This window comes from Ailuropoda melanoleuca, chromosome 15 (genome assembly GCF_002007445.2).
Source record: "Ailuropoda melanoleuca isolate Jingjing chromosome 15, ASM200744v2, whole genome shotgun sequence".
Taxonomy (NCBI): Eukaryota; Metazoa; Chordata; class Mammalia; order Carnivora; family Ursidae; genus Ailuropoda; species Ailuropoda melanoleuca.
The window spans coordinates 39513411-39532680 of NC_048232.1; the positions used below are offsets into that span (position 1 = coordinate 39513411).

The 19270-nt window shown below is 39.7% G+C and overlaps 1 protein-coding gene and 1 pseudogene across 2 annotated transcripts; both read left to right on the plus strand.

The window, feature by feature from the left end:
* Positions 1-923: 923 nt before the first annotated feature.
* On the plus strand, positions 924-17564 carry RXYLT1 (ribitol xylosyltransferase 1). 2 transcript variants are annotated; one of them, XM_034644161.1, is made up of 6 exons: positions 924-1234; positions 2053-2208; positions 6665-6767; positions 10520-10834; positions 13696-13866; positions 17135-17564. In XM_034644161.1, the coding sequence occupies exons 1-6, from the start codon at positions 1066-1068 to the stop codon at positions 17550-17552; spliced, it is 1332 nt and encodes a 443-aa protein (XP_034500052.1). In that variant the 5' UTR covers positions 924-1065; the 3' UTR covers positions 17553-17564. The 2 variants fall into 2 exon arrangements, with proteins under 2 accessions (XP_034500052.1, XP_034500053.1); XM_034644162.1 differs by lacking the exon at positions 13696-13866.
* LOC117796397 lies at positions 8053-9539 on the plus strand (annotated as a pseudogene).
* Positions 17565-19270: the final 1706 nt, after the last annotated feature.

Consider the following 19270-nt stretch of genomic DNA (forward strand, 5'->3'; position numbering starts at 1 on the left):
ATGCTAGACACAGGGGCACCTGGCTGGCTTAGTCGGTGGAACATGTGACTCTTGATCTCAGGGTCATGAGTTCAGGCCCCATGTTGGGCATAGATAATACTTTAAAAAAATACTAAATGGAACTGACAAAAAATTGTAGCTCAACTTCACAAGGGCTTGATAAAGTTTATTGACAGGATTCAATTTTACAGCCTTTATTTGACAAAAGACTATATGCCTGTGTGCACTCAAGTCATATAGTAATAAAACTTACTTTTCTCGAATATTATAATGAGGTATACATAATGAAGTTTGCTACTCTAAGCCTTTCTAAGTGTACCGTTGAGTGGCATTAATTACATTCACAATGTTGTGCCACTTTCACCACTTAACTTTTGTTTTTTTAAGATTTTATTAAGTAACCCCTACACCCAACTGTGGGGCTCGAACTCACAACCCAGAGATCAAGAGCCCATGCTCCACCAACGGAGCCAGCCAGGCACTCCACCACTTAGCTTTTTTTAATGGACATGTATATCAGTCATCTGTAATGTTGCAGGCCCTCTAAGCGCTGGGAACAAAAACTAGCTTGGACCATGCCTTCACATGGACTTCATGGATCAAGGTGGGTGCTGTTTGGGTTTGATTTTTTTCTTACGGTCGGATAACAGGTAAGTTTTTATGTACATGGGGAGGAGGACAGGGCTGAAAGAGGCCATGGGTACACTACGGAGGTCAAGGAGCAGCTCGCGGTTAAGACGCGGTGTCCCAACGCCCAGTTCCAAAGTCCGACGCCAACAGGATACCAAAGCCGGTGAAGGAGCCAAGCCTGGGACGGGGCGGGGCGAAGCCCTAGGAGAGGCTTGGGAGGAGCTGGGGGCGGGGCCTAAGCTGGGCTGGCGCGAGGGGCGGGGCGAAGACGCCGGGCGGCCCCTGGGCGGGGCTTGAGCGGGGGCAGGGTTGATTCTGGTGAGCTCCTCCCGGCCTGGGCCTGCACCTGAAGCAGGTTGGGCCACGGCGCCAAGCGCCGGCTGCTTCTCCGGCCCAGCGCCAGGGTGGCGGTGGCCGACGGGAAGCCCGAGTGGGATGCGGCTGACGCGGAAGCGGCTCTGCTGGTTTCTCATCGCCCTGTACTGCCTCTTCTCCCTCTACGCCGCCTACCACGTCTTCTTTGGGCGCCGCCGCCGGGCGCCGGCCGCGTCTTTGCGGGGCCTAAGGAAGGGGGCGGCAGCGGCGCGGGAGAGGCGCGGCCGAGGTAGGACACTGGGCGGCCGCAGTCCAGGCTCGCGGGTCCGGGGGTGTCCCCGGGCTCCAGGGTGCGCCTCGCCCCCTCCAGCTCTCGGTAGCCGGCCCTGGCCTCGGGCTTGGAGCGTGTGCGGCTGTCTCGGACCTCGTCTGAATCTCACACGCCAGCCCCACTCCCCACATTCAAAGCTGCTTGGCGCGCACTCCTGGGAAACACGTCTTGAACGTGCAAGGCGTTGTCACGGAATGCCGGAGATTCTTGGGAATGCCGCTGGATTTAAGACCTGTAATTCTTCATTGAAACAGAGACTGCTCTAATCTTGCAGTGATTTGGGAAGGCCTGGGCGCCTTACCTCCAAATGGTGGTCCTCTGTCCTGTATTTTGACCTATGTCAGAATCGGACTCAGATTTATTCTCCCCTTTTTTCAGAATTTTGTACAATAGTATCTAAAACTGTTGGACACTTTCCATTCTGAAGTCAAGTTTTTATGTATAGGTTACCTATACACAATCTATAAATAGCAAAAGTTACATTTGTAACGATGCACATTATCCAGTTATTTTAGAAGGTTTCCCTTGGGAGAGATGATTTTGTGTCTCCTGTTAACATTCTATATCTAAGATCTTTCAGAATAAAGATTTAATAAAAATTAAATTCTGATTTCCTTTTTTTTAATTGTCTGTGTGTAACCAGTTCAAATTCAGTTGCTTTTCCTCTGTGAAAAGCGAAATTAGCACTCCCTCACATCTAATTTAAATAGATAGAATTTATCGACAACTGCAGCTCTACCTTACTAATAAACACTGTTACTCTTTTTAAAACACAGAACAATCTACTTTGGGAAGTGAAGAATGGAATCCTTGGGAAGGAGATGAAAAAAATGAGCAACAACACAGATTTAAAACTAGTCTTCAAATATTAAATAAATCCACAAAAGGGAAAACAGACTTCCATGTACAAATCTGGGGGAAAGCTGCAATTGGTAAGTTAATGTATAGAGCTAAGACACCTAAATGTACTTTATTAGTATTAAATTCAATTCATTTTAATACATTTAGTTTATTTCATCATTTGTTAATTAAAGCATCATGATACTTTTTTTTTTACTTTTCCTTAATATTTTCATTTCTCCTTTCTGTTAGACAATACCTATGTAAATACACACATGTACACAAATATCTGTTGTTGGTTTTTAGCAGAGTACAGCTTTATTTGTAAATACAAAGTAGAATGTAAGCATCATTATATAGAAATGCCTATGTCAGCTGAATTTTCATGAATTTATGTATTTATTGGACACTTGACACACAAGTATAAGATGTGGCCCCTGCACTTGATGAGCAAAAAAATTGAGAAACATTGAACTGAACAAAGTTAAGGTTCTTCATTGCGGGTCGTTCTCTGAGCCCTTAATATGCCAGTGTTCGTTATAAATATGTAAGAGGGTGATATAAGATATAATTAAACTTGAATACCACAAAAGCATTTTTGCTCTGAGTATCATGAGATTCTAGAGTTCCAAGTTATATATTATGCTTAGTCAGAGAATGGGACCCTAAATGAGGGTTACAAGACTTAGAAAGAATTTAGAGAATTAAAAGTTGGGCCTTTAAACATGAGTTGGATTTATCTACAAGTAAGGGATATCGGTAGAAAGGACCAGATGAGAAGAAAGTAATCAGAGAATGATGCTTTGCCCTTAATGTTTCATAAATTCATTCATGTTTGCATGCAAATATATGCCCTTGAAGATTACTACTGACCTCCAAATTTCAAGTACCTAGACCCAGGCTCCAATCATCAAGTTCTAGCAACTTTTTTCTTTATAAAACCTCTAATATTAATTTCATCCTTTAAATTCCTACTTCCCCATTCTAGTTTTTAATTAATTCTGTATCTTCACAGCTTTTCATGTTTCCATACTTTCCTCTTTGCAATTCAATAAGCATAAAGTGGCTAAATGAGTTTCATCAAACACTACTTTTCATCAATCTATTTCCCAGGCACATAAGATTCCAATTCCATTCCTATTTAAAAGGAAGGGAAGAGGGGCACCTGAGTGGCTCAGTCAGTTAAGCGTCAGACTCTTGATTTCAGCCCAGGTCATGATCTCAGTGTCATGAGATCCAGCCCTGTTTCGGGCCCTGTGTTTAGTGCAGAGTTGGCTTGGGATTCTCTCTCTCTCTTTTTCTGCCCCTTCCCCCACTTGCAGTTTCTCTCTCTCTCTTTCTCTCTTGCTCTCACTCTCGCTCTCAAATAAATAAAATCTTAAAAAAAAAAAAAAAGTAGGGGGGTTGGGAAATGGAGTCACCGGTCCAAGCAATTCTAAATTTCATCCAGGCAAACTGTTAGGTTTCAAGGCCTGAGAATAACCTGTGGCTCAAAACTTTGCTTCTGGTCTTGCAGCTCTACCCTTGCAGTCATCCTTTCTTTGCCATGAATGGTAGCATGTGCTTGCAGCTCAGTGATTTTATCAGCCAGTAACCTTCTTGTAGGATTTGGGGAATCAATACCCTTCTTTCATTTCAGCATCTCTCTGTCCTCTTTAGTCCAAGCCATCAGTGTTTCTGCTGCTACAACATTTTCAAGAAGCTTGTGGGTCTCCTATGTATGTCACAGGGACTCACTCCATGAGATAAGAACTCTTCCAAATCTTTCCTGGAGCATCTCATCTCTCTTTCTGGCTTCTGCTGAGATGACTGAGGAGACCCATTAATTACACACCTAATATCTCAAAGAGCCCTATATGTGACTGAATATTTTAACCTTTTTGTCCTTTTGAGGCACCAGCAAAAAGATACTCAGCTACATCCATCACCTTCTTTCAGCAGCGTGCCTTCCTGACAGTGAATCTCCTAATTTCCACCCTTTTGTAATTGAAAAGGCTGAGAATTTCCCAAACCATCAAGTCCTGGCTCCTTCTTGCTTAACAGTTCCTCCTTCCATCACTCTTTCCTCTTACATTTACTATAATCAGCAAGAAGAAGCCAGGCCACAGCTTCAACTCTACTTGGAAATCTCAGCTAAATATCCAGGTTATCACTTACACGTTCCACTTTCCATATAACTGCTGGGCACAGTTCAGCTAAGCATTCTGGTGTTATTATAACCAGGATCCCCTTTTCTCCAGTTTCTAATAACATGTTCCTCATTTCCTTCTGAGCCCTCGCCAGCAATACTTTTAACCTGCATATTTCTATTCACAGTCTGATTAGATGATTATAAAAACCAATATAGGGTTTATTTCTACTGTGCTTTTTTCTCTTCTGAGTTCTCAGTAGCTGAGTCACTGATACCCATACTTCTACCTATAACCTGTCCAAAGCAATCTAATCTAGGCGTTTCTAAATCATGCTCCTCAGAGGTCTTCCAGTCTCTCCCCATTACCCAATTCCAAAGCCACTTCCAGATTTTTAAGTATTTGTTATAGCAGTATCTCATTTCCCGGTACTATAATCTGTAGTTTCCTATAGCTGCCATAACCAATTACCAAAAATTTAGTGAATTAAAACAACACAAATTTATTATCTTTTTTAAAAATTAAGATATAATTGACATATGATGTTATATTAGTTTCCGGTGTACAACATAATGGTTTGAGATATTTCTCTTTTGTGAAGTTGTCAACATAATAAGTCTAGTTAGTATCTATCACCACACAGACTTAGACTTTTTTTTCTTGTGATGAGAACTTTTAAGATCTACTCTCTTAGCAACTTTCAAATATACAAAACAGTATGATTAACTATAGTCACCATAAACTTACAGTCTTACACCTTTGAAGGTAGAAGTCTAAAATGTGTCCACAGGGCTGTGTTCCTTTTGGAGGCTCTAGACAAGGATCTGTCTCCTTGACTTTTTCAGCTTCTTGAGGATACCCACGTCCCTTACTCATGGCCCTGCATCACTCTGACTTCTGCCTCTGCCCTCATGCCTCCTTCCCTCACTCTGTCACTCTTGCCTCCCTCTAAAAAAAGATTTCTGAGTAATTGAATTAAAATGGTAAGGACACTTATGATTACCTAGGGCCCATCCAGATAATCTAGGATAACCTCCCCACCTCAGCATCCTTAATGACATATAGAAAATTTCTTTTTTTTTTTTTTAAGATTTTATTCATTTATTCTACAGAGAGACAGCCAGCGAGAGAGGGAACACAAGCAGGGGGAGTGGGAAAGGAAGAAGCAGGCTCATAGTGGAGGAGCCTGATGTGGGGCTCGATCCCACAACGCGAGGATCACGCCCTGAGCTGAAGGCAGATGCTTAACCGCTGTGCCACCCAGGCGCCCCATATAGAAAATTTCTTTCGGGGGCTCCTGGGTGGCTTAGTCAGTGAAGCTTATGCCTTCAGCTCAAGTCATATNTGTAGAAAATTTCTTTCGGGGGCTCCTGGGTGGCTTAGTCAGTGAAGCTTATGCCTTCAGCTCAAGTCATATGATCCCAGGGTCCTGGAATTGAGCCCCACATCGGGCTCCCTGCTCAGCAGGGACCCTGTTTCTCCCTCTCCTTCTGCCACTCCCCCTGCTTGTACTCACTTTCTCTCTCTGTCAAATGAATAAATAAAATCTTTAAAAAAAAAAAAAAAAGAAAGAAAGTTTGTTTTGCCATGTAAGATTCATAGATTCTAGAGATTACATCTTTGGACATCTTGGGTGGACAGGGAAGCATTACTGGGCACCACACGTGGAAAGCTTTATCTGATTGGCTATATGTTTAAACACGGTTATTTTGTGTGTGTCCTTTAGTACCAGGGCATAATGAGAATGGAACAAAGCACATCTGTCAATGTAAGTAAAACAGGGATCCCAGACTATTTCATTTGGCTTTCCTCTACTCTCAGAGCTTTCATTCAGGTGAAATCACAGTAAAATATCAGGGGCTGCCCCATGGAGAAAGATGCAATGGCATTTGTCTGCAGAGGGCATCATGCAATGAGGGACGTGTGTTCAAGTGAGGAAGAGTTACTATCTCCTTGATGTATTGACTGTATACGTATGTACCTGAGCTCCTCTGGTTGTGTTTGGCACAAAATGGTGCATTTCCCTAGTTTGTTATAATATAGAAGCCATTCTAATCATATAGTAACTTACATTATAACACATGTCAGGATAAAGTAGGTAGTAAAAGTCCAATGATAGCTAGGGCTTTCTCAAATTTAGAGAGGAGAGGTTATTGTCTTTGGTGTAACTCACATTCTGCCACATTTCACAGTGACAACCTCTGAATTCTGTCTCTCATACATTAACCACCATATTGATGATTTTGAATGATTGCTTGGCAGAACTGCTTGCCGGGGACCAAAAAGGAATACAGTCTGCTTTCCTGGTCAAATTATATAAATGAGCAGAACGTAAACTCATCTCACACACCAGAGTAAACCAGACAGTAAATGGGTTTGTTCTTGTTTTTTGTTGTTGTTTTTTTTTTTTAATTACCAGGTTTGTATCTCTGGGAGCATATTTTTGAAGGCTCACTTGATCCCACTGATGTGACTGCTCAGTGGAGAGAAGGAAATTCAGTTGTAGGAAGAACACATTACAGGTATTAATTGTGCAATATTATTGTTTGCTGTTTCTGTGTTCTGCATATGTTCTACATATGTACTTTCTACAATGTTTGATGTAAATAAAAGGAGAAAAATCAGAGGAAAACATATTTAGAGAATATTTCCACTTCAACTTGCAAAGAAAGGAAAAGTAAATTTCATGAATATGTATTGTAGTTAAAGCTTACCTGAACATTTTACAAAATACTTCCTTTTTTTAATTTTGTCTGTTTCATTTTTATCAACACATTTCTGATTATATGGGAAGGTTCATGCTCCAAATTTTACAACATTTGATTGCTGAGAAGCATTTAATATTCCATACCTTGAAGGAATAATATATAAACTTTAAAGTATTTTCATTTTTCTCTTTCATATACTAGTCAAGTTCACATATTTTATAATACGCAAGTGGTAGCAAAGCTATTGTTATGAGTTGTGAAAATTTTATAAAAACATTTATATATGAGTTCTTTCATGATTTGATGGTATAGATTACCATTTTAATTCAATTACTCAGAAATCTTTTTTTATTATTTTTTTAAGATTATATTTATTTATTTGAGAGAGAGAGGGAGAGCACAGAGGGAGAAGCAGACTCCCCACTGAGCAGAGAGCCCCACGTGGGGCTCAATCCCCAGGACTCTGATCATGACTTGAGCCGAACAAAGGCAGACACTTAACTGACTGAGCCACCCAGGCTCCCCCACAAATCTTTTTTTTTTTTTTTCAGATTCAGTAAAACCAATGTATCGTTAAGACTTTTTGAGTTTTTATTTTTATAAAACTTTTATCTATGATTCCGTATTTTCTAAAGATTTTTAAATAGAATTAATGATTCTTTTCTTTAAAAAAATGTGATAATTTTGCTCTATAAAGTGCTATTTTCTATTAGATTTTGCTTTCTTATTGAAATAAAAATAATTATTTTAAATGCTTATTTCATGTAACAATTGTACTATTAGGGGAAAAAATGTCAACCAAAGATTCAGGTTTCTATTAGGATTCCATTTATTTCCCAAGAAATCAGAAAGAAAAGCTATGGTTAACCTCAATTTCATTTGAATTTTCTCTGCTCCTTTAATTCTTGCTTACTTTTTACACACTTGTAAAGCAGTTTCATTTCATATATCTTTTCAAAGTAATCGTTCTTTAAAAGTAAACAGGTTTTTATGTTTTTTAAGGTTTTATTTTATTTTTAAAGATTTTATTTATTTATCTTGAAGTAACCTCTGTACCCATCTTGGGGCTCAAACTCATGACCCCAAGATCAAGAGTCACACACTCTTCCAACTGAGCCAGCCAGGTGCCCCAAAATGGGTGAATTTTATGAAATGTAAATTAAAACTTTATCATGATCTTTAGAAATAAGTTCAAATTTTTCTTTTTTTTTTTAACCTTTTCATAAGTTGCAGATGCTAATTGAAAATACCATAATTGAACTCTGATAATAATAAAATAATTTGGCATCTAGCTTTTGTTTTATCAAATGGATGGACAATTATATATCTTGTGATAATTCCTGCATATGGACGAGGCAGGACTCTGAAGGCAGTCTTTTAAGGATAAGCAAAGACCACGATGAGCAGAAGAAGATTCCTCCTAAGAAATTAAAAATGAAGTTGCCTTATGAAATTAAACTGTAAATCAATATATGATAGATATAAGTAGAGATAGGCAAAGTTCCTTTAAGAGACAGAATGAGTCCCAGGCTCACGTGTAACTTAATTGAAATATTAATATAAAGAATGTATCAATAAGGTTTTTGTGAAGGTACATGAAGGAGAGATAATATTCAGTTTCTCTAGAAAGAAAGGAGAAGGGATGGTAGGGAGATGTTGCAGTACTTATTTAAGTAACAGTAAAAATAATAAAACTAATAACAGCAGCAAGACTCCTATAGTAATTACGATGTGCCAGATACTGTTTTAAGCACTGTACATCTGTTCATGCATTTAGTCTTCAAAATAATCCTGTGAGGGTTGCCAGGCTGGCTCAGTTGGTAGAGCATGTGACTCTTGATCTCAGGGTTGTGAGTTTGAGCCCCAAGTTGGGTGTAGAAATTACTTAAAAATAAATAAACTTTTGGCAGCGCCGCTGCTGCTGGGTCACAACCTCCTCACCCACTCCGTGCGGACATGGCAAAAACATCCAGCCCTACTGAGACTGAGTGGGGCATCGAGTCTCTGACTGCTGTTTTCCCAAAGTTTGCCGGAAAGGAGGGTAACAACTGTACACTCTCCAAGACAGAGTTCCTAATCTTCATGAATACAGAACTGACTGCCTTTGCAAAGAACTAGAAGGACTCTGGTGTCCTTGACCACATGATTGAGAAAATGGACAATGGGCAGCCAGATTTCCAAGAATTTCTTCATCTTCTTGATGGCATGGCCATAGTTTTCCATGACTCCTTTACAAGATCTACCCATTTCCGGAAGTAAATCTAAGGGGCTCTTGGGCCTGCCCTCCACATCACCCCCTTTCCTTCAAAGTAGCCTCCCAATCATCACCTCCTCCTCACATCCTACATGGACCCTGAGCCCAGAGCGTCCACTGCCCTTTGCAGGCCAGTCCTGCTGGTAGTTAATAAAGCAATAGTGTTGTTTAAAGCACAATAAACAAACAGAGTTTTAAAAAATTCAGTACTCAGATTTTACAAGTTCATTTGTTTTTAAAATTACATCTTTCTTTTTTTAGGATAGGTTTATAATTAGAAAGATTGGTAAGTGGTTATTACAATAACTTGGAAACTTCAGAAATTGTTTTCATCACTCATTATTCCACTGTGCCCAGAATCCAAAAACAGGGTTAGACAACATTTTGTCATGTCTACTTGGCAGTCTTTTTTCTATATATAGTATTATGTAATTAAAATTGTAGTACAAATACAGTATTGTTTCTTGTTTTTTCACAGAGAATAATATAACACATTCTCATTTATCCATCATGCAGAACGAACAAATTCTAGCTCTCTGTCATATTTGCTTCAGATATTTAACTTTCCTTTTAAAAGAGTTAAATATTCCCAGTAAAAGGGAAGCTTTCTTTGTACTATTCCCCAGTTCCTTTTCTCTTCTTCCTCCTCATAGGCAACCCCTGTAATGAATTTGGTATGTGTCCTGCCATTCAAATTTTTATATTTATACTTATACTAGATTTAAGCACAATTTTTTATATTGTACTTTCAAATGTACATAGAGTTACCATATTTTATGAGTATTCTGCAGTTGGCTTTTCTCCTTAACATTATATTTTTGAGACTTAACCTCCATGGATGTTTAGAATGCCATCCTCCATTTCTCAATCCGTCACTTACACTTCATTCAGATAAAGAGCATAACAGCAACTCACACCATAAAAGGGCTGGGAACTACTGGCTTAAACACCTTTCCAGGAGGAACTATATAGAGTTTCACACTATTCAACTGTGAGTATTTACCAGCTCAAACTCTAGCCAGCACATATTCTGAACGCAGTTAAAAGCAACAACAAAGCTACCACGTTTCTGGTTATCACATGCGATTGATCTGTCTACACCCAAAACTTCCTATTAATCTACGGCCATGCTCTATCATTCAGACTTGTTCAAGAAAACTTGCATTATAGAAATGAGGTTTCTAGAAAGAACACAGACTAAATCTTATTGTAGATTTTATGTAAAATGATTAAAAACTTCTGATATCAAATACCTTTGTTCTGTTTTTGTTTGTTTGTCTCTTGTTCTTGTTTTGTTATATTATTTTAACAGCTTCATCACTGGCCCAGCTGTAGTCCCCGGATACTTTCCCATTGATGTGAATAATGTGGTACTCATTCTAAATGGGAGAGAAAAAGCTAAGGTCTTTTATGCCACCCAGTGGTTACTTTATGCGCAAAATTTAGTGCAAACTCAAAAACTCCAGCATCTCGCCGTTGTGTTGCTTGGAAATGAACATTGTAATAATGAATGGATAAACCAGTTCCTCAAAAGAAATGGAGGCTTTGTGGAGCTTCTTTTCATAATATACGACAGCCCCTGGGTTAATGACGCGGATATCTTTCAGTGGCCTTTAGGAGTGGCAACGTAAGTACAAAATATTATTACGTGTCTCTAGACTCTAAGACCTGAATTTCTGAATCAGGAAGATTATACTTTAAATTTGTAATAAATGTAGTTGTTGGATCATCTGGGAGGCCAGGTACAATGTTTTCCATAGAAAAAATACGGTTTGGTCTCATGCCTCAGTAATAGTAATGATGTTTTTAGAGTATGTTAGCTTTGTGTGTGTGTGTGTGTGTGTGTGTGTGTGTGTGTGTGTGGAGAGTGAGTGGGGAAGAGGGGCAGATGGAGAGAGAGGATTTTAAGCAGGCTCCATGCCCAGCGCAGAGCCCCCAACTCAGGGCTCAATCTCACAACCCTGAGATCATGACCTGAGCCAAAATCAAGAGTCGAGTGCTTAACTGACTGAAACTTCTGGCACCCCCAGAGTATTTTAGCATTTTATAAGAAGAGTGGTAAGTTACCTTTTTGTATTTTAAAACTCCAAGGCATAGGATGAATTTTCAAGTTTATCAGTAGTGCCCTAAAGAGATGTTTAACAGAGAACGGCAGACGAGCAGACCATCTTAAAACAACTATAGAATCTATATAATTTATTGTAAAAAAAAAAAAAAATCAACTTGAAAAGCAGTATTAAGGGACACCTGGGTGGCTCAGTCAGTTAAGCGTCTGCCTTCAGCTTAGGTCATGATCCCGGGGTCCTGGGATCGAGTCCCGCATCAGGCTCCTGGCTCATCGGGGAACCTGCTTCTCCCTCTGCCTGCTGCTCCCCCTGCTTGTGCTCTCTCTCTCGGTCTCTCTCTCTAACAAATAAATAAATAAAATCTTAAAAAAAAAAAAGAATTTAGAAAAGCAGTATTAAATCAGGAACATTCCATACCCCTGGATTTGAGAGGATCATAATGTGCTCAGATGTGCCACTGAGACTTGTTGAACTTGCACAAATTTCTTCCTTAATAAGTGGGGTTAGTTAAGTAAAAACAAAGGCTTCTAAATATGTCTATGAAGTCTTTCTGTAAAATGGAAGCTTTTTATCTTTGTGTTAATAGAAGGTTTGTAGTTGACTTTACGATAAGTTAAACTCAGATCTATCACTAGCACATAAACCCCAGCGGTCCTGTCTCTTGTTCACTCTATTGGCAGAGTCTAAAACCTAGCCTACACAGAGTAGACAGTGAATACTTGTCAAATGGGTGAATTACAAGAAATTTCATTAACACACTTTTTGAATCAGATATTCATTATTCATTCTTATCGCTTGTTACCAGTTGGGATCTTAAACTACTGCTTAGTTGGCTACACAAATATCACCAGAGAAGCATATTAACAAGACATATTTCCTGGCCTACTCTGCAGTATTCCAACTTAGTAGGTTTGTGGTAGCATCAGACAAAAAGATTTATATTAAGTATAGCCAGCTATAAGACCCTTTGAAAATTCTGTCCCTTGAGTAGAGCTCATACTTGTAAAATGTTCTGTGACAAAATTACTCTTTCATAGTAACACTACATAATCTATTCATACAATTTCCGTACATTGGATGGAAACTCTGTAATTCTGTTATTGTTGGACTAGCCCAATATCTTTTTTATAAATCAGAGGTTTTCAACCAGAAGCAGTTTTGCCTCCCAGGAGACATTTGACAACATCTGGAGAAAATTTTTGGTTGTTACAAGTGGAAGGGGGGGTGACAATGGCATCTGGTGGATGGAGGCCAGGGATGCTGCTAACTATCCTGCAAGGCAGAGGACAGCCTCCACAGCAACACCTGAACTAGCCCGAAATGACAGTAGTGCCAAGGTTGGGAAAACCTGTTACAGAATATTATATAAAGCTACACCCTCATGGGAAGGTTGCATTTTGGGCACACAGTTTGGTCTCTAATTAATTTCCAAATGCCCATAAGAATGGGTCAATTGCAAAAGGCCTCTTCTGGATGGCATGCAAGGTTTTTTTTATGTTTCTTGTTATTTTTTTAAAAGCTAGGGTTTTTTTTTAAAGGTTTATTTATTTATTTTAGAGAGAGAGCAGGGAAGGGGCAGAGAGAGAAGGAGAGTCTTAAGCTGACTCCATGCTGAGTGCAGAGCCCAACTCGGGGCCCATCTCCTGACCCTGAGACCATGATCTGACCTGAAACCAAGAGTCAGAGGCTTAACTGACTGCACCACCCACGTGCCCCAATGTTGTTTTTTTTTAATCTACTTTAGGGGTGCCTGGATGACTCGGTTGGGCGTCCAGCTCTTCATTTCAGCTCGGGTCATGGTCTCAGGGTCCTGAGATTCAGCCCTGCATCAGGCTTCATGAGCTCTGTGCAGAGTCTGCTTGGGATTCTCTCTCTCCCTCTCCCTCTGCCCCTCCCTCCACTTGTATGCACCCCCCCCCAGTAAGTAAATAAATAAATGAATAAAATCTTTTTTAAAAATCAACCTATAAGAGCCCTTTTTTAAAAATCTACTTTAAAAGCCTTTGGAAAATCAGAGCTCTTTGCTATAGAAATGTGTATTCTGTAATCTTTTCATCACCTGTCTAAAACACTCATTAAATGATGGTCATTATGAAAGTGGATTATTTATACTTTGAAGGTCTTTGACTTTAACCTTCCTTATAACTACAAGTGTATGGAAGTTGAAGAGAATAAAAAAAGCATTTCAGGCACTTAATCTCTATAGCACTTTTGTAAAAGATGTCAGTGTGAGGTTATTTTTTTTAAGTTAGTAGATTCAGGGACTTTTCCAAAGTAAGTATGGAAAATACAGTTTGAGGTTTAGAAAATCGTACTTGAAATCTCTTCTTTCTGCATCATGCTACCTAAGATGTTAGGTTATATGATACTTTGCCAATCCCGTTGTCCTATATTGTTAACTCATATGTACTTATTTTTGTAGATACAGGAATTTTCCTGTGGTGGAAGCAAGTTGGTCAATGCTGCATAATGAAAGGCCCTACTTATGTAATTTCTTAGGAACCGTTTATGAAAATTCATCCAGGCAAGCCCTAATGAACATTTTGAAACAAGATGGGAATGATAAGCTTTGTTGGGTTTCAGTGAGAGAACAGTAAGTTCTATGTTTATTTGATTCACCCATTTTGTTCTCCAGTCCGAGAGTTGCTTTATGTAGCAGCACAGGTCTCCAAAGAGACATTGTTAGCTTCATTAATACCAGTCTTTCTGAAGAAGATGTATCGATAGTTAAGACTGTAGAAGCTGGGTTGTATGCATTTAAATTGGGGAGCATCTCCTATAGCTAGAGTCCATCCTGAAGAGGAGTGATAGTAACTATCCTATGCAAATGTCAATTGTTTGAGATTCCTCAGTAATATTTATTAGTTAGACCTGACACATAAGCGATTATGAGTGCCAATAAGGTCTTAGGTTCATCCCTGAGGTTTTCGGTGACCAGTTTCAGTGTTCCAAGCGTGGCACGAAGTACTCCTCACATCTTCAGGAAATAGATACCACCCTGAGGACAGGAGAACAGTACATACTATTCTTTGAACCCCCAGATCTACCATAGGACCTTACACAAAATAGGTCTAGGATAAATGGGGAGTGGATGGTTGGATGGATGGATGGATGGATTTAACTTTCTTCCATCTTTTGCATGGTAATCACAAAACAGGTGTTCATGAAGTGAAGGAAGAAATCTTGGAATTATTCCTTTTGTTTTTAAATAAATGCAGTTTCATGTGTGGAGTCATCAGAGAAGAAATGCCTAAAAAATGTCCTTCCAGATCTAAAAAGATATTAATTGTAGCAGGTATCCTCTTTTTGAAAGCATAACTCCCAACTGTAAGAACAGAGTTAGAGTTATTGTAACCGTACTATATCCATTCAGTCAACAACCATTTTTCAAGCAACTGTTATATGCCAGAAACTATCTCAGCTGTGAAGGATACAGCAGTGAACAAAACAGTCAAAAGTCCATGCCCTCTTAGAACTTAAATGTTGGAGGAGACAAACCAGTAAAATATATTGTGTGTCAGAAGATAATAGATGCCATGTAAAAACAGCTGAGCAGAGGAGGGATGTAGAGAGGACGAGGGATCGCGAGCGGAGCATCTGCTGTTTTAGAATGGCAAGGAAAGCTCCAGTATGAAGATTACAGATAAGCACAGGCCTGAATAAGGTGCAGGGGTGAACCCTGTGTCTGTTCAGGAGAAGGGTAGTCCAGGCAGAGGGAAAGCAAAGGTAAAGAGCCACAAGGGGACAGTGTGCCCGGAAAGGAATGAATGAGGGCAATGTAAAATAACAAAGTTTATTATAGTAGTAGAATTATTCTTATAATTCCTCTTACAGCTTTGAGCCAGGAGGTGGAGCAGGTATCATCCTTGCTTCTCATTGCTGCTTCCAGACCATTCTCCCTTTTCCTTCCCTAAAACCTCCCCGTTTTGAGTATCATGTCAACAGACAAAACCATCCATTTCTCTTCCTCTTTGAAGTCATTTACTGACCCTGGGGTTTATCTCCTTAATTCTGTGAAGAGTTTAGTTCTGGCACACTCTCACTCTGTCCCATGTTACTCCAACCTAATTTTTGGTGATTCCCAATCTATATAGATGGTCCTTCTTTCACCTTTGTCTTACATTCCTTTACTGCCTGTCTTCCAAGGATCTAGTTCTCCACTTGGCCTTGGCCATTCAGTGTCATGCTCATTTCATAGACTTTATCATTACACATACTTCGTCTTCTCTGTGATCTCAAGTTCCAGCATCTCTCTCTGTAACCACTATTTTCTGTCATTCCAGCTCACTCCCTGTAAATATCTGACTCCAACAATTTAGCTGGGATTTATAATTCATTGTTCCTACTACCTTTTCATTGTCCTTTGTTCATCTCATCTTTACTTTCTTCTTTTCCCCACTTAAATTTCATAATCAACTATGACTGATACACATTCAAATCCCTAGTTCCCTTATGGAGCAAACTGTAACTCTGATTAAATCCAGCTCTCTTACCTGCACCATACCTGTACCGTGCAGCCAAACACACACACACACACACATACACAATCACGCCAAAAGACTTTGCTTTAAATACGTGACCTTGACTCTCAAGTGTCCAGCAATCATGTGTTTCCCTTATCCAAGTATTTTCCCTCTGTCCTATAAGACTATTTCGTACCTTCTCTCTTCATTACCTTCTTATCCTGTCACTTATTTCACTGAGAAAATTAGGAACAATCAGGAGAGAATGTCTAAGCTTTCTAGGGTCTCTCAACTTCTACCTTGCTCCTGAACAGTCTATTCTTAACACAAGGGCCAGATTAATTCTGATAAAATATAGGTCAGGTCAGTCACCCCTCTGATCACAGCCCTTCATGATGGAATGCTCTGACTTCATCTTCCACCCCTCGCCCCTCAGTTACTCTGCCTTGGCCACCCTGGCCTCCTTGCTGTTTCTGGACCTGGCCAGGCACTCACTGTCTCGTTGCTTTTGTACTTGTACTGCACTCGGTTCTCCCCTCAAACGTTCTGTGTGGTTTGCTGCCTCACCTCTAGCCCTGCAATGACATGTTCCCTGATTACCTATTTAAAACTGCAACAGTGGGGCTCCTGGGTGGCTCTGATGGTTGAGCATCTGCCTTTGGCTCAGGTCATGATCCCAGGGTCCTGGGATAGAGCCCTGCATCGGGTTCCCTGCTCAGCGGGGAGCCTGCTTCTCCCTCTCCCTCTGCTCCCCTGCTCCTGCTCTCTCGCTCATTCTTCCTATCACAAATAAATAAATAAAATGTTAAATAAATAAATAAATAAAACTGCAACACTGCTGGCTCAGAAACTCCCTCCTCACTTCTCTGCTTTATTTTTCTTCATAGTACTTAACACCTAAGTAACTTACGGACCTGACTTGATTACTATCCATCTCCATTACTGGAACTAGAATATAAGCTCTGTAAGGGCAGGATTTTGGAGGGTAGGGTAGAGAAAGACCTGGAACTCAGAAGACATTGGCTGGGGGGGTGCCTCCCTGGCTGGGTCGGTTGGTAGAGCGTGAGACTCTTGATCTCAGGGTTGTGAGTTCAAACTCCATGGTGGGTGTAGAGATTACTTAAAAATAAAATCTTTAAAAAAAAAAAAGAAAAGAAAATATTGGCTGGATTAACGTTCATTCAGAAATTTCATGGTGACTACTAGATTTAAACATGTGTTGCTATAAACTTTTCAAATTCTTAAATATTTTCAAGAAATCTATTTGGGCAAGATTTTATTTCTGTCTTCTGCCTGTCGTCTCTCTAATGTATTTACCATTTCCTGTAGCTGATATTTTCTCTCACAAAAGACTTGCTTAGTGAAGTGCAACCTACAGTTGTCTTTCTGATTTTTTAGGTGGCAGCCTCAGGAAACAAATGAAAGCCTTAAGAATTACCAAGATGCTTTGCTTCAGAGTGATCTCACATTGTGCCCAGTAGGAGTAAACACAGAATGTTACAGAATATACGAGGCTTGCTCCTATGGCTCTATTCCCGTGGTAGAAGATATAATGACAGCTGGCAGCTGTGGAAATACATCTGTTTACCGTAATGCTCCTCTGCAGTTACTCAAGTCCATGGACGCTCCCTTTATTTTTATTAAGAACTGGAATGAACTTCCTGCTGTTTTAGAGAGAGAGAAAACTCTAATTTTACAAGAAAAGATTCAAAGAAGAAAAATGTTACTTCACTGGTATCAACGCTTCAAAACAGAGCTAAAAATGAGATTTACTAATATTTTAGAAAGTTCGTTTTTAATGAATAATAAAGGGTAACTGTTAATTATCTTTTTGAGCTAAGATCTGATTTTTTAAGTCATTTCTAGTACTGGGTGTGGGTGTGTGTGTGTGTATAAATGTTCTTTGAGGTATCCTTGTAGACCCTAGATTATGTATGTAATGTCGACTAAGTGCTCCCTTATTGGGCCACTCCTGAAAATGAAGTTAAAATGTTACTCAAACTCACTTTTACAAAGTCAGATGATTTAACATTTATCAACTCTTCTCATGCATTCAGATCCACTCTAGGGAAGCAGCGTTGTGTGGTGGAAAGACAGCTTTGGTGTCAGACAGAACCTGGGTTGAAACCTTGCCTCCATACCTGCTATCTGGGGACCTTGAGCAAGCCATCTAACTGTCCAGAGTCTTGGTTCCTTTCAATGTAAAATGAAGATAATGGTACCTCCTAGGTTAAGTTTTAAATATGAAATGAAATAATATATAAAATATCCAATATATATAAATGCTAAATAAATATTAATCTCTAATTCATTTTTCACTTGTTACTAGTTAATAATATGATTAAATTTAAATATTTCAGTACATGCTCATTTATGTAATTTGGAAATAATCACATACCGTGTCAAGAATGTATGTGGATAAATCTTAACAGTTAGACCTTTAGATCTCTCAAGTTTTGTTGGATTATGTTGAAGTAGGTGCCCAGATGTACAATTTGGTCATAATTCATACATAATTGCCCTAGGTACTCAAAAAGTCTAAATTTCCCCTGGAATTCCTTTCTTAGACCTGGAATTCCTATGGAGGTGTCCACATTATCAGGTCTGGCAGCCTAGATATGAAAGATGTCACCTTTGCATTGGAGCATCAGGGTGCCTGCCACAACCTATCCGATTCTAAGGAAACTACCCCACCTACAACCCCTGCTAAGAGCCCTGCACATAGGGAGCCATGTTATACCATATGGTCTCCTCTTGTCCCACACTTCAGGTGACAGCTAAGGGCACATTATTCAAGGGCACTCTGTTCATAGGCTTCCTGATGACCCTGGACATTAGCACCAAAAATAATATTAACAACAATAATAATAACAACAACTAAGGCAAATAGCTAGTTCAAGGCCTTGTTGAACTAGGAGAAACAGAACCTGAGAGTCAACTGCAGGAGCAGAAATGAAAGGCTATAATGGGAAAGGAGCTATAAGCTAGTATTGGGACAGCAAAGAAATGCTCAGGACAAGCTCAAGGAGAGAGAAATCTGATCCCAGAGCATTGTGGTGGTTCTTTATGTTTCTAGGTCCCGCTTGCATGAATTTTAAGATTGCTTTTTTTATTTCACCATTGTGTACCCTCAGAATTACCTCTTTTCTTCAACTTTCATCCCCCGCCCTTGCCCCTGGTTGCTTGAGCTGACTTCCAAACCAAAGCAGCCTACACAAAATAACAACCATATGTTTCATCTTTCAGAGTCCTCATTTGCCTCTCTCTTGAATAGGAGTAGATGACAGATTCAAGGTTATAACATGATTCTCCTTTGACTTGATTAAAGAAATCTTTGTACTGTGTTCTACCAACATGATGGTACCACCTTTCTCTATGTGGTACTTAGTGCTGCCCATAATCCTTGTAAAGAATGCTGTCTGCGTGGATATATTTGTTGCCAGCAAGGCCTTTGGAATGACAAGACCATGGGGCAAAAGACAAGTGAATCATATCAAAAGTTTTCCAGAGGCACCTGGGTGGCTCAATCGGTTG

What these genes read in the sequence shown, in the direction of transcription:
- RXYLT1 (XM_034644161.1), top strand. Translation starts at nt 1,066, where the DNA reads ATGCGGCTGACGCGGAAGCGGCTCTGCTGGTTTCTCATCGCCCTGTAC. An exon ending in GCGGGAGAGGCGCGGCCGAG is followed by an intron (nt 1,235 to 2,052) that starts GTAGGACACTGG and finishes TTTAAAACACAG; the next exon opens with AACAATCTACTTTGGGAAGT. An exon ending in TGGCCTTTAGGAGTGGCAAC is followed by an intron (nt 10,835 to 13,695) that starts GTAAGTACAAAA and finishes TTATTTTTGTAG; the next exon opens with ATACAGGAATTTTCCTGTGG.